Here is a 16937-nt window from a genome sequence, read left to right on the forward strand (position 1 = left end):
AATAAGGTGACATAACATGCTGTAACTAATTAAGTCCTAGTAATATCTTAGATTAACAATTTCATTTCTCCTTCCATTCTTTACAGCTGTAAATAGTTAGCGTTTTATTATATACAATATCATGAAATATATAGTTTGTCGGGAAGAGATATAGAATCATTACCAATTCTGCCTTTCCATTTCTTCTCTGTCCCTATAATGTTTGCTACTAAAATTTCAGGGTGATACTCATTTTAAATCAATGTTCTCTTATTAAACGTACTCAACAAACAGAGATTATACGTTGATTTAAACATAAAATATCGTATAAATAAATGTTTACAAATTATTTTTAACAACTACATAATAATTCATAATTCTAATGAAACAGTGGCTACTACATCATAGCAAATAGCTGCAATGAAACATATCGTATGGCACGAAATTATCTTACCCGCTCTTGAACAATATTTAGCAACGCAAGTTTTCACACGAAAATGAATTTGTTTTATTTTTATAGTTCATATATAAACTTCCTGTTCCATTGTCTTTTGTCAATAACTTTTAGAAATTAATATAAAAATATAGAACTATTTTTTTTCTACACAAAAAATGCCCATACAGAGAGTCAGCAACCAGTTATTCTGACGACGATCAAGTGCTGGCCCGGCATGGCCAGGTGGTTAAGGCACTCGACTTGTAATCTGAGGATCGTGGACTCAAATCCCTGTCACACGAAACATGTTCTCCCTTTCAGCCGTGGGGGCGTTATAATGTTTTACAACTATTCATTGGTAAAAGAGTAGCCCAAGAGCTGGCGGTGGGTGAGGATGACTAGTTGCTTTTCCTCTAGCCTTACACTTCTTAATTAGGACAGATATCGCAGATAGCCTTTGTGTAGCTATGCGCGAAATTCAAACCAAACCAAACCCAAAGTGATTCTAAAGATTAGTTCAGCATGAAGTAAATTCGTATCTCTTTTATTCCTATTAGTGTAGTGTCTATAAATTATTCTAAATACCTCCAAATGAATCAGTGGTCAGGTCTTCCCGTTCTAGTAACGTTACAAGCATCATTTCCGTTAATCTCAAAGCTACTACCAACTTACCTCCATCTGCAGCCAGTACTTGAACACTGGCCTCCATTAACATTCTGAGTCTTCGTAATTCGGGAGACCAGTAATGATTCATAACGTAAGAAAGTGCAACTTAAAACTTACGTGAAAGCTTTTAAACCTCTACTCCAACTACAAACAACAACTAACTCTGCACAACTGAACAAAGAGATGAAATATCTAAGTTTCAACATCCCTATATTGAAGGACTGCAAGGCAACCAACCAGGGTTAATCTTTTCCCTGTGTTATGGATACATAGATTTCGTTGGACAAGCGCGGTTCCTGGCAATAATGCACCGACACATACAAATGTATATGTTCACAAACATACACATGGTACAGCTAAAAGCATTGTGACGTTCATTAGAGCCACCATAGCAACCTACTACGCTAGGCTTATGCAGATTACCGTAATTAAACATTAAATTGGAGACTTAATAACTTGGTAATTCCATTAGGGGTTATGCGTGGATAATCAATGTGAAAATGAAATAACGAATTGATTTTAGAGTCACCGCTACTAACTTGCTAGTGGAAGTTAATATCGAAAATTCTACATATGACTCTACATGGTTTCAACCAACAAGAAATATAATCCTTCTAATTGATAGGTATTATAAATATATTGCAATTAATTCGAATATGTATTACATTATATGATCATGAGTCTAACGACAAACATTACATATTTTAGAATTCTGGTATAGTTCGTAGGTTTCTGCTGGGTATAATTTGAAACGAAAAAACAAAGCTCCCTCGAAATTCACCTCATGTTCTCTATCTACAAAGACAATAGTAATGAGTCTTATACTGTCATATAGTATGTTATTACTTGTATTTATTGTAAAATTACTTATTTTATTGTAAACATCTAGTCAAGTAAAATTACCAGAAAAGTGAAATGATCTTTACTCTCTTAAAACATTAGGCTATACTTTAGAGATAAACCCCATCATTGTTTGCTACTAACCACAAATCCTCACAGTGAGGTATCTATGCTTTGCCTATCGCTGGTATCGAAACCCAAGTTTTAGTGTTATAAGCCCTAAAATTTATCGCTGATCCACCGAAGACAGTCGATAATCAAAAGATAAAACTATCTACCCATACGTTTATGGCACTAGTAACTTTGGACTTCAACGTATTTCATTTTATTTGAGATTTAAGTCATTTCTGTGTTTCAATACAGAATCTCACTTGACTTTTGAAATTATATACAAATTAGTTTGTTTTTATTTAATGGGAGTTTATCATAGTTCTGTTATATTGAAATTGTATAGTTCTAAGGCATTCAACGGAATAAAGACATTTGGAATAATATATTTGTAAAACTTTATAACTGTGGAATTTTCATAGTATTTTAAAGCTCTTCGTAAATTTTTAAATACTACTTATAAAATTTGTAATCTATCAGGTCATTCTATAATTAATGTCAGAAAATTTAATACAGAAAGTGTATCATTATTTCTGTCAATAGTGCAAAACTGAACGAAACATTCAAGGTGTTTATGGTGCGGAGTCTCTCAATGAAAGAAAATGTCGTAGGTGGTTTCACCTAGAAGCTACGATTAGGTGACTACAGCTTAAGTGATGTGCCACATTCAGGTCGTCCTTTTGAGTTTAATGATAACTTGCTACTGGCTGCACTTGATGAAGATTGTGGTGTAACAGTTGAAGAACTATCACCACAGCGGCTCAATTCAACAGTCCACCGTCATCTGTAACAGCTGGAAGAGGTGTCAAAACTTGGAAAATGGGTCCTCCATGATTTGACAGAAGCCAACCATAGAGCAAGAATGGACATTTGCACTTCTCTGCACACTCGTGAACGTAATTCACCTTTTTTTGGACAGGTTAGATGAAAAATTGATATTTTGTAAAAGTGTTAAGCGCCGCAGGCAATGGCTCAGTGCAGATAAACTGGCTAAAGCACAGCCCAAAATTACCTCCACTCTAGGAAAGTTTCGTTAATCGTTTGGTGGGATATTTTTGGTGTAATCCACTTTGAGTTTCTGCCACTCATTGTAACGATTACATCAGACTTCTGTGGTTAACAGTTAGAGCGCTTGAATGTTGCACTGAAAGTAAAGAAGCTTGCTTTGATCAATCGCATAGGTGTTGTGATACATTAGCATAATGCACTACCCCATACAGCAAGGATCACATCTGTAAAGATTGAAGAGCTAAACCAGGAAAAACTTCCACATTCTCCTTGTTCTCCACACCTTGTCCCATCTGATTGTCATCTATTCCGAAGCTTGCAGAACTATTTTGATGGAAAAAAGCTTGGAACACATGAAGATGTCAAAACTACCCACTCTACATTCTTTATCTCCAAACCCCAAGAAATATTTAGAAGTGGCATTCAGAAGCTTGTGGCTCGTTGGCAGAAAGTAATTAATAATAATTGTACATTATCGATTAAGTAACATTAAAAGCGTTTGAAATCATTTCTCTTTTTCTGAACCTAAAATTGGACATTACTTAAGAGATGAATGAGCAAGCTCATAAATGCATATATTTAGTCTACTTAATTCTATAATACTTGTGTTTCAATTTTATTCTTCGATTCCTTATAGCGTATGTGTGTTTTATAATAGGAAAGTTACATCGGACTACCTCCTGAGTCTACCGAGGGGAATCAAACCTCTGATTTTAGCGTTGTAAATTCGTAAACTTACCACTGCACCAGCGGGTGACTTTTTTATAGCATAACTAAGAAGAAATATAATTAAAGTGATTGAGTAAAATGAAGGATTATACGAGCGATTCAAGTACAATGTAAAAAAAAGTCAGAACTTGTATGAAATTTAGCATGAAGTTGAGGTACTATATTGTATAGTTTAAGTCAGCTATTGGTATCATGTATATTCGGTGACAAAGACAGAAGTTTTTTCTAATGCGCAAAATAAAACCCGTTTTCTACATTTATACAGATAAATAGAATAATTCATGTTACTAAATAAAGAAGTTCGAGCAATAATTGCAGTCAACTCCTAAAATGTTTGTTTGGGTTGGTGTGCTATGTCCAAATTCTGCGCACCCCCAACCCCAATGGCACAGCGATATGTCTGTGGACTTATAATGCTAAGAAAACACGTTTCTATATCCGTGGTGGTCGGAGCACAGATGACCCATTCTGTAGCTTTGTACAATCAAATACTGCGATACTATAAAATATTTCCCACACTTTGAGCTAAATATGCGTTATAATAGTGACAGTCTATCTCTTAGAGTGAATGGTGGATGATAGGTTCTGGTGACTGGCTGCTTTCCACACGATTAGTTGGTCGAAATTAGGGACGGCAGCAGATAACCTTAGTAGTTTTTGCCATTAATTAATACAAATAATATTTTTACAAAACGTGGTTGTTGACTTAAATGAAGCACACAGGTATGACAATAAAAGGTTTGGTTATCATTGTTGTTTTTCTTATTGTAACAAGAGCCAGACCTTCTGAGTCTAGGATTTTAGTATTTGAACCTAAATGTCTAATGTGACGAAGATTAATTATCTTCTACAGAAGCTTTGAGAAATCCATATGTAAGTTTCCCGCTGGAACAGAAGTAAGCTTGAAGGATTATAACGTTAAAATATTTGTTTTAGATACTCACAGTAAGGAGAGCACAGATAGCCCACTGTCTACCTTTGCGCTTAACAACAAAGAAAACCATTTTGGGTAGAATGTTTAATATTTATAATCTCAAAGACTTAAACTGATTCAAACAAGGTATTAGCGTAGAATATAATAGAGAATTAAAATATATTTAAAGAAGTAAACTAGACTACAACGCTAACAGTGTTTTTAGAATCTCTAAGTATTTTTAATTTATTCAGTTTAATTTAAAATTGTAACAAAGAAAAACTTTTCAAGCAGATAAGAAAATTGTAAATACGAAATAAATACATGGATTAATATGCAAGCTGAACTTAACGTTTACAATGAAGAGAGTAGGTATGAAAAAAAGCTAGAAATATCATGTGTTAAACCACGTGATGAACTGAAGTCTAATATTACGGATCAGAACACAAGTTGTGTCAGGAATTTTGTTGTTCAAACAGATCCATAGATGTGCCTCTTCTGCACATTAACTGTTCAAAGTGTATTGTGTAACTTGGGAAATATACCAGTTTACACGTACATACCGCTTCTCTAAGTAAACATGGTGCACTTAACAGAGCGTGCACACCACCTCCAAAAATCGATACTACCTTTTACGAACTTACATTTGTAATTTATTCACTCTCCTTCTTCTGATTAAGCAGTACAACTTCCAGTTAGATTCATTAGAAATAATCAATAAATATCCGTAATGTCTCACACTTAAAGTGGAAGAGTTAGGCACAGCGACGACTCATCATTATCAACTACTGTTACATATGTGATGATTTTTTTATATTTAGTAAGTGCGGGAAACCATTTGACTCTCATTTATTCGCACGATGCTTATTTAAAAAGTAACAAAATATCCAGGTAAACCTTAACAATTTGAGCTGAAATCCACGAAACGTTTATAAAACATATTGGCAATAACTAAATCATATTGAAATAACTAGCTTCAAAATCTAGTCATTAGCTCTTTGCCCTATCCGTTTCTTAAAATGTTGACCCTTTTATAGTATTTTTCCGAATAATGAACAACTTGTAATACATAGTGTAAAAATATTTTATTTTGTGTACAATTATAATACAATAATATTTTTTATCGTTTCTATAATGGTTTTCATACACTCTGATTGACTAATAACAACCATTCGAATTAATTCGACGACAAGGTCAAACTTGACTTTACGTATTCAGTTTTCTCATTTTCTCTAATTAATTACAAGTCCTCGGTGGAAGAACGGTAAGTATACGTATTTGCAACGTTAAAAGTTGGAGTTCGATTTCATGCGATGGAAACTGCAAATAGCTAAATGTGGATCTGTTTTAAAATAATTAATTTGTAATCAAACACAGAGATACGCAATGAGCTATGCTCGCCATTAATGTTGAAACCCGGTTCCTAGCGTTGCAAGACCGCAGACATACCGCTGTGTCACTGGGAGAGGAGGTGGCACAAAAATGTAATAATAATAAAATTTATTTCACATTATGGTATCCTGTTTGTAAATAATTCATCGTCATTTCAAAATTTTTCTTCCCCTTATTAGTGATGTAAACGTTTATTGTTCTTTCTTCCCTAAATAAACATATAAATTAAAATTACCAATACAATAATGACATTCATAGCAGTACTTTTATCTCGTAACAAGTTCACAGAACGACTCTTTGGAGCTCACTACTGTTAGGATTATATAATCAATAGTAATTATTTTCATAATAAACACGTTTTGAAAACAAAATCAGATATAAATTATTGATACAAACAAATCGTGAGTCGATACCTACTATTGTAAAAAACAAAACAAAAAACACGTCCTGAAATTTATCAAAAACATAATGAAAGTATTTTGGTTCAGTTGGAGAAAAACCTTTCTGAGAAGACGTGAGAAATAAAACGTATGTAAATCTGATTTAGTAACTAGAATTAAAACTCATGCACATGACTTATATTTTATTGTAGCTAGATTTAAAAAAAAATGTTTTATTTCATCTAGACGTTAAAAATATGCGAATCTATAACTGGGTTATAGGTTGTGTTTCAAAATGTCCTCATCCATGAACTTCAGAGTATATTTGTTTATTTAGAGAAGTTCGACTTACGTAATAAATGCAGTTTAAAAATACATCAGTTTAATGAGATAGAGAATTCTCTTGATTTACATATTAAACTACAGTATTGTAAAAAAGTGTTAAGATAAAATCAAAAATTAGATTTTAGGCTACTTTCAAAAACAATGGAAGGTAAATCTTCATATTTAGTGGAACAAAAACTCAGAAGAAATGCTTCAGTTGAGTAAACAGTTTTGTGTGTCCTCTTTTTTGCTTTAAAAACTGCAGACAGTTAATCCAAGTGACTATGGGATTTTACTCCAAATATCTATAATACACTCCATAAAGTTTCTTTGGAAGTAACTTTTGATTTGTCAAGTTTTTATCTATCAAATCCCAGATAAAACTGAGTTGAGATAAAAGCTCTGTGATAGCCATTGCATCACTTGAATTACTTCAACAGTTTATCAGATTTTTTTACATTTCTACTCAATCTTACGGGTTCCATTTTAGTTCATCTATCGACTTTCATCGAAATTTGCTTAGCCAATTTTCCCCAATAACTTGTGACACAAGACAAAAAGACACGTGTGCAACACTTGTTTACACACGTGGATAAACAGACACTTATGTTGTATAAATGTACAATTATATATGTGAATAGTATATGTGTTACTCAAACAGTTGTCTCTAAATAAAGCTTTCACTTAACATTAGTGGCCAATATAAGAATAGTCAATCCACGTTAAGTTAATTAAGCCTAAAACAAAACTTAAAATATGAATAAAATAGTGTATTACCTTTAACAACAAAACATCGTTCTAATAGAAAGTGATTAAATATATTAAAACTAACAGTTTACACTTAAACGTAAATGTGAGAACCTTAAAAAGTTATAATGGAGTTGTTGTCGAACAAAACACAAAGCTATATAATCGGCTATCTGCGTTATGCTCACAAAGGGTATCAAAACTCGATTTCTAGCGTTGTAAGTCGGTAGACATACCGGTGTGCCACTGGGTAAAGTAATGGTTAAATTCCAACTGTAAATCACATATGCTTTACTATTGACAGGCACAGGATAGTAAGATGGAATCGTAGAGTGCTATACAAATAAAAGCTATGTTTATTTAAAACAATATTTCGTAAAAAGTACAAAAATAACGACATTCAGTCAAATTTAATAGTCTCTGTTGGTGAGAAGGCTACCAAAATAAATGTATTATTTAAAATTATTTATTTATTTGTTTTGAATTTCGCGCAAAGCTACACGAGGGCTATCTGCGCTAGCCATTCCTAATTTTGCAGTGTAAGACTAGAGGAAAGGCATTAGTCGTAAGCACCCACTGCCAACTCTTGGTATACTCTTTTACCAACGAATAGTAGGACTGACCGACACATTATAACAACCCCACGGCTGAAAGAACGAGCATGTTTGGTGTAATGGGGATTTAAACCCGCAACTCTCAGATTACGAGTTGAGTGCCTCAACCACCAAGCCATGCCGGAATTTAAAATTATTCAGTTACTCCACAGGTAAAATGTTTCATTTTTCTAAAGTTGTAGTTTAAACATTAAATCTCAAAATAGTTAGGTAAAATAACGAATAGGAATTAAGTCCGTACATAAAATGTTAAAATAGAAATTTTTGTACAATTACAAAATATATTTAGGTATTCATTTAACCATGCTTGCAATATCCTCGTGCATACCTAAAATATACTATATGTATAACATATTTTATTATTACATATGTATTTATTATTATAAAACGTATAGGTGGTTAGTTTCTAATACAGATCACCTACCTTTTGGATGATTATCTAAAGATACGGGATCATCCGTTGAAACAGGATGGAATGTTATTTTTTGAGATGAAGAACAATAAAATTTTGCTTGGGTTAACTTAGAAGATATAGAGCCAATTGTTGAAGAACATGTAATTCTCGATCTGGGAAAATGACTGTCTTCTTCATTAGTTAGTAGAGAACAGTGGTCTTCAGGAAGAGGGAGCAAGTAGCTTTCGTTATTGTTTTCATTACTTGGTTTATTCAATTCGGTTGTCTCCAGGAACCTACTGTATTTTTGAAAAAACTCTACATCATCAGCAGATTTTTGTTCATGTTCCAAGTCAGTGTCAGCCATATTTTGTTTATTTGAAATACATTGTGTTGAGATGTTTGCCCCAAACGAATTACTAGAGAAATGTTCTGCTCCTGTGTCCCGATGTTGATGGCTATTGTTGTCATGTGCTAAATTCAAACTGTTCTCTTCATCAAGCTGATCTGAAGAACTGGATATAATTTTCGAATTGAATATTTTGCTGCCAGACTTTGTAAAAGCTTGTTCGCCTTTGAAGTAATGACTTTCGTTTTTACGCTTCTCGAAGATACAAGTTTCCTTACTTTGAAAATTAAGTTTTTCGTCATTAAACAGCAAATAACCAAAGTCTTCTTTTTTCATCAGTGAATCCCCAGTGTACGAATGAATGGAGTCAGTTTGTAAAAAACTTTCTACATCAGTAACGTTTTCTTGTCCACTCTTTAAAAGCGAATTTTGAAGAGAAATATGAGGATCTTCGAAAGATAGAAGTGTTGGTGTTTGAAGGAAATCTGAATTTGAGCTCAAAAGATAAACATTATTGACCTTAACAACAGAATTTACTTCTCTGCCTCTAATTTCTTTAAATCCTGTTGTATATGTTGTTTTGGGACGTGTACTTGATCGCTCGCTACTACAACAAGAATTTGAAGAACTTAAGGAAATAACTTCTTTCCACGAACTATTCCGATGACTCTTTTTCGTATTTTCTTTAGATTCGTCTTTCTTTTCAAACAAGTTTTCAAACATTGGATTTTCATCTGCCTCATCGTCTTGAATTTCATCAATATTTCCAGAAAGGCTCTTGAGAGCAGCCTCTGCTTCTTCAATTCTTCTTATAAATTCATCAGTATCAGGGAATTTTCTCAATCCTTCTTCCGATTGCTGTTTTTTCTCTTCCGTATAAGTATAATTTTCGTCAGCAACATTTTCGTTAGAAACGTATTCACCCTGATTTTCGTCTACAAGTTTTAATTTTTTTCTTTGCTCTATTATATTTTGATGTTTTCTCTTTTTTATCTTTTTTGGTTCCTCCTCTTGAGCTTTATCACTGACAGAAGCTTTCATGTTTTGGTTACTAGTTAAATGGATATCCTTTAAGAAGAACACATTTGAAGTTCAGTCCTAGCCAAATTCGTCATCATGCCATATCCGTTGCTTCTCGCTTATATTTATATTTATATGTGTATATACTCTTATGACAGGTGTCAGTATTTGCAACCAAACTAAGTTAGCACCTTGTCTTTTTCTCCCTGAAAGATTTGTTGATATTGAAAGAACGGGTTTTGTCGCCTCATATAAGAATTCATCGATGTCTTATGTAGTTTCACTCTTGCCAACGACAACAATACATCAGAAATGTAATACACACGTACACAACTGTCGAAATGCTTATACATATATGTATGTGTGTGTGTTAAATAAATTATTTTCCATCCATTTCTTCTCTACAAGAAATATTGGGTTTGCTGACAAATTTCAATTACTTTTTCGGAAGTCTAAAAATAAAGCAAAATAATTATTGTAACACACATATAAATAGTAAAAACAAAATAATTATTAGGGTTATAAGCTTTTAAACACAAATCTATATAACAGATTATATATTACAGTGTTTCACAAAGTAGAAACCGTCACCTCCCTGGGAGGTATAAATCTTTTTATAGGAGCGGTCAAAGATGCTGAATTAATTTTACTTCAAAACAAACAATAAGCCGATAAAGATTATGTGGACAGGAGAAGATGTTATCGTTTTTTACTACGACACTATTTTTCAATCACTGTACTAAAGTTATAGGAAGGGGCTTAATGTTTTTCATTCACATCAATAGATCCTCAGACTCTTGAAAACCTATTGTTACTCAGAGGAGGCAAAATGTATCCTGAATGAATTTAACACAAAACCTATTTTATTATAGTCAAATCCTGGTACCTCAGCTGTTATTAGAAGTTCAATACCCATAGTGGAAACAAGACAGATAACTCTCTCTGTAATTTGACGCTTAACAACAACAAATAAATTTTAACATTCATTAGGAATTATTTTAAACACAAGGGATGAAAAGATCAGTTATATTGTGTGTAGAAGCAAAATTTAATTAGACTTATAAAAATAATGTTAATGTTGGTTTTAACACAAATAAAAAAATTTAAACTGACTTTCCAAAGGAATTAATTCTTCAACAAGTAAAAAACAGTTAAGTCACTTTTTCCTGAACATTGAATCGATTTCGTGCACAGAATAGGTTTTAAAACTAACTACATTTGGTCGCTCTTCTGGTATTTATTATGATGCCCCCCCCCCGGAATGACCAAAAGTGGTTGGTTTTTATCTTTTTTATCTCTTTTACTCGAGTTCCACTTGAATATTTTAAAGTTTTATTTAATTCCCATTGAAGTTATATTTTATAAAAGATTATTAGAAAACACAGCGATGGTGCTACGTTAAAAAATATTAGATCTTCTTTTTTGGGGGAAAGAATAACTTATAAATAATACGAGATTAAATCAAGGAAGATTTAATCGTCAGACGCCGAGATAATTAAAATATTGAAATAAACGAATAATTAAAGAATTGTATAGCATACAATGTAAATGACACCAATAATGTATATATATATATTCACACTTCTCTAGAAGAAACTTACTCCTTAGAACCTACGAATCTACTCATATTTTATATATTTTTATTAATTACTAGACCTCCATTTTTAAATGAATATTTATCTTCGTTTGTTTTTGAAGGGCCTGGCATGGCCTAGCGCGTTAAGGCTTCGTAATCTGAGGGTCGCGGGTTCGCGCCCGAGTCGCGCCAAACATGCTCGCCCTCCCATCCGTGGGGGCGTTATAATGTGACTGTCAATCCCACTTTTCGTTGGTAAAAGAGTAGCCCAAGAGTTGGCGGTGGGTGGTGATGACTAGCTGCCTTCCCTCTAGTCTTACACTGCTAAATTAGGGACGGCTAGCACAGATAGCCCTCGAGTAGCTTTGTGCGAAATTCCAAAACAAACAAACAATTGTTTTTGAATTTCGGACACAGATACACGACCTCAGACTGCGAGTCGAGTGCTCTAACTACTTGGCAATAGCGGCTATTTATCTTTGAATCTTAAGTAATTACATCAAATTATATCTCTAGCTTCAGACCAGGCATTAATATTATATCTCTATCTCCAGACCAAGTCTTAATATTATATCTCTATTTCCATAGCAAGCATTAATATTCTATTACTAAATACAGAGTTTCTCTGACTTGAGACTGTATAACTTTAGCTTTCTTCTGCTAAGAACGGAGTATCTCATAGCTTCGTTTTGTGGTTATATATTAATTGTCTTTTGTTAGATACGGTGCCTTTGAAACTTCTATACTAAGGCTATTTCTTTTCCCTTTCAAATACGGTGTTTTTACTGTTCAGATCCAGCACTGACACTAAAATTTATTCTGTCAAAAAATGATGCAACTTATGGTTCTCTCTTGAAACCACACCTTAAAATTATTCTGAAAAAAATATCTTTAAAACTGTTTTGCAACCAGATCGAATTACTTCTCATTATCAAATATGAGGTGCCATAAGTTTTGTTTTGTGCTTGTTTTTTGTTAAGCACAAAGCTACACTTGCCCATTCAGCCGTGGGTGCGTTATAATGTGACTGTCAATGTAGTTATTTGTTGGTAAAAAAGTAGTCCAAGTATTCACGGTGGATGACGATGACTATCTGCCTTCCTTTTAGTCTTTCACTGCTAAATTATAGGCGGCTAACACAGATAACCCTCGTGTAGCTTTGCGCAAAATGCATAACAAACAAACGAACGAACAGTCATAAAAACTCGTCCTTTCATTGCTTTCCATGATACTTAGAATACTTCCAAACTTCTGAGGCTCATTACCTTTGCAGCTAATTCTATTGCTTTCACTTGACAGCTGTTGGCACATTTATAAAATGAATATAAGAAAAAAAAAACAATAAAGTGTATAGGTATAATTATTACTTTTTTTTTTAATAATTTACCTAATAAAACCCAAAAACAAATATTTAAAGTAACCGAATCTTAAAGCGTAGCAAATAAATATTTTAACTTTCAACAAATTATAATATCTAATAAACAATATCCAGTACACTGCTGCACTCAAGCGAGATATATATATCAACTAATGCTTTTCCTGCTTTTAAAAAAGTTCCACAAAATTTGATAAACTGAAGTTAATAACGAGAAAACAATTAATGAAATAAAAAAGAAGAAACATACTTTAAAAAGTGGTTTATTATTATCATTTTATTATGCACTTCTTACTTTATTATTTATTATTTTACTCGCAACGCGCGGTGGATCTTTGACGGCGGTGAGCCCTGGGCAATTGCTCTATTTGCCCTTTGGATAAAATGGTCATATTAACTTATTACAAAAAAAAAACAGTTGAAGTATATTAACGCAATCAAAACAAATACAATTTCAGCTGTTGACCTAATCTCTATTTTTGACGTCAGCTAAGAAAGATATGCATCTTGTGAGTCGTAAGTTTGACATTATAAAAACTTCACTTTCTACTTCTCTGCAGGGAACGCTGAGAATACTCAAGTCTGTCTTTTACTTACTAACACACAAAAACTTGAAGGAAAAAAACAATAAAGCTATTACAAATACGCCTCAACAGTTAAAATGACCCCTTATTATGTTAAAACTACACATATATCATCACCAAACAGTCTTGCTTCCAGCATTAATCACTTCCACACATAGAAATCATGCAAATAACTAGCAAGACATTACCGTTCACACAAAAGCTTCCATTAATTAACTGCAGCCCCTAAAGTGCACGTACATGCACGTCAGGTTCGCTAATACCGAAACTTAGTAGGTCGATACTTCATTACAAAATATTTGTTAGCTCGTTGTTCTTTAGAATGCCAGAAGAGATGCTTTGATCTTGTAACATATCTATCCAAAAAATACACATTTATTAAGTAGCATAGTAATATGGTTTTACCTTAGAGTTAGTATTGCCAACGAATATATTAATTTGTTTGCTCCAGTTTTGTATATGCAAATTCTAAAGGTTGTAGACAAATTCATCAGTATTTACAGTTTCTTACTACTGTAGTAGTTAAGGCACAGACTTAACCTATAAACGTTAAAAGTAAGGTTATAAATACGTATACCACCATCACGTTTACATTGTTAGGTTTCTATCTATATATTTTTTGCTCACCACTGACAACTGAAATTACTTTAAGTCTGTGGATGACGTGTGGCTTTTCGACAAAATTAATTTAGCGTATTAATTGATTATTCAGCGTATTCACCTAACTCACAAATGTTTGTTTTATTATACATTTTTAAAGTATCTTTTCATTCATAAAATGTTATTTGTTTTTCTAGAACTTTTAAACTCTCGCATATATCGTGATGGCGTCTTCTGGAAACAACTGTCGTTTTACATATGGTTTTTAATGGAACTTATAACACTTACTAACAGATCTGAGTTGAAAAATGATTTCACCTAAGTTATTGATACCATCCATAAACCTTAATACTAAGCTTATTCACAGATTATGTTTTTATTCTCATACGTATATACAATGTACATACATAGAATAGTAGTCACTTTTACCACATAACTTATTAACCTTTAACGTATATTGTTTTACTAAAACTAAACATTGCGTGGCTTGATGATTTTTTTTTGTTTTTCACACTCGTGCTCAAGCCTTTCTCGCGAAATGTTCTTGAACAAAACGCTGTACATCTGTTTTAGTTCACCTATCTATTAAGTGGGAGGTTAACCTGTATCAAGTGTGTAACCTTCTTTTCCCCTTCTACAAATAAAACTGGCGTTCAGTATAATTTCCTAAGTGCTGTCTTGGTACTGGCTGGATGTGACATTGATCGACAGATTATAATATAGCTCTTTATTATTAAAATAACTTTTGCCTGAAATATTCTTGCAGTAACTTAAAAAAATGTTTATTTTGTCTTTGATCGGCCTGGTCATTTAAGTGATAACTTAATGTAAACAGCTACACTATCTTGCGTGTATGTGCGTGTGTGTATTTTCTTGTAGCAAAGCTACATCGGACTATCTGGTGAGCCCACCGAAGGGTTTGTTTGTTTGTTTTGAATTTTCGCACAAAGCTACTCGAGAGCTATCTGTGCTAGCCGTTCCTAATTTTGCAGTGTAAGACTAGAGGGAAGGCAGCTTGTCATCATCACCCACCGCCAACTCTTGGGCTACTCTTTTACCAACGAATAGTGGGATTGACCGTACATTATAACGCCCCCACGGCTGAAAGGGCGTGCATATTTGGTGCGACCGGGATTCGAACTCGCGACCCTCAAATTACGAGTCTAACGCCTTAACACACATGGCCATGCCGGGCCCTTACTGTCGGTACATTCATAAATTTTTAATTTATGATAATATTGTTTTACAGATCCTATTTACAATATCAGACTCATAAACTTTATCAATTGTTATATATTTTAAATAATTCAATTCTAACTTAAGATCTTTATTACATGAGAAAATATTAACGGCCCTATGAACTTAAGAAAACACTAACAAATTTAAAGAATTTTAAATCCCCTAAAGCCCATAATATTTACCCAAGGGTTTTGTAGGAGATTAGAGATTGAATATGTGAGCCACTTACTGCTATTTTTGTTCTAAGTCCTTAAATAGTGAGCAGATGCTAAAAAATTGGAAATTGGCTGATGTTACTTCCCTTTTCGAGAAAGGTGCTAAAATTTGTCCCAGTAATTATAGACCCATCAGTTTTACATTAGTTCTGGGAAAAGTTGTGGATAGTTTATTAAAAGACACTTTTTAACTTCATTTAACAAAGTTTATAATTTTATTGAATAATCAACATGGTTTTACGAGGGAAATCCTGTCTTACTGATCTTTTAACTTCTTTGAAGTGTTTACTACTTACATATACATAACGGTTACGGGTGTGGATTTGGTGAATCTGAATTTTCAAAAGCGTTTGAAAAGGTGTCACATCAAAAGCTTGTTGCAAAGTTATTTCTTTAAGTGTGGTAGATAGGTTAGGATATTGGATAAAAACCTGGATAGCTGTTACAAATTGAGATCAGTCATATTGGATTAATGTCACGCTTGGAGTACCTCATGGCAGAGTTGTAGGATTTTTGTTCTTTTTTATTTACATCAATAACAAAGATGAAGAACTGGTCAATATGGAAATTTGCTAGTGACATCAAAGTGTTTGGTGTTGAGGAGGATGTCACTATTTTATAAAGAGCTTTGGATTATTTAATGAGTTTGATGTAAATGTCAGATGACTTTTAATAATAATAAATGCAAGGAAATTCATATGGGGTATCACAACTTAAGTGATTAATATAATTTTGATGGAAATAATATTAATGGTGTTAAGGAAAAGAAAAATGTTGACGTTTTGGTTCATCTTTAGCTATACAGGAAATGTGCTGTTGCTAGTGGAAAAGCTAATAGAATGTACGGTTGAATTTACAGAAATATTAAAGAGAAGTTTAGATAGGTTACAAAATCAAGGTGTAGGTCATTGGTTAAACCACATTTGGAGCACTGTATTCATCCTTGGGATTTTTACTTTAGAGAAGACAGTAAGTTGTCGGAAATGGTTCAGAGTATGACAATTAGGGTGATACCTGTAGTGAAAAAGGTTCTTTGTCATACAAGGATAGTTTAAGATCTCTGAGCTTGTTTTCTTTTTATAAAAAGAAGCGTTTGAAGAGATCCAATTGAGATATTTAATATTTTAAAGTGAATCAAAAGCGTTGATGCATGACTTTTTTTTTAGTATTTAATTATGAGAATTGTATGACTTTTGAAACAGGTTACCTTTAAATATGATTTATGCAGTTAATTTAAAAATGTTAAGGAAATGTTTATTAACTATTTGAATGATAATGGCTGGCTTTGAGGTTTTTTAATGTTTAATTTAGTGGATAGGAATACCTAGATAAGCCAAAAGGTCTCTAGTCGTTCTTTTATACGTGTTATGTTACCAATGTATCGCATATGTTCATCTAGAGAATAAAATGGCACAGTTACTGCAGTTGCTATTTAACGCAACTAGCAGA

The 16937-nt window shown here is 33.1% G+C and overlaps 1 protein-coding gene across 1 annotated transcript in view; it reads right to left on the reverse strand.

The window, feature by feature from the left end:
- Positions 1-8979, reverse strand: part of LOC143229368 (uncharacterized) — a 32947-nt gene extending 23968 nt beyond the window's left edge. Inside the window, exon 1 of the mRNA XM_076461602.1 lies at positions 8561-8979. Coding sequence (XP_076317717.1) covers positions 8561-8897 — 337 coding nt within the window. The 5' untranslated portion in view covers positions 8898-8979. The remainder of the gene's footprint in view (positions 1-8560) is intronic.
- Positions 8980-16937: the final 7958 nt, after the last annotated feature.

This window comes from Tachypleus tridentatus, chromosome 10 (genome assembly GCF_004210375.1).
Source record: "Tachypleus tridentatus isolate NWPU-2018 chromosome 10, ASM421037v1, whole genome shotgun sequence".
Classification (NCBI taxonomy): domain Eukaryota; kingdom Metazoa; phylum Arthropoda; class Merostomata; order Xiphosura; family Limulidae; genus Tachypleus; species Tachypleus tridentatus.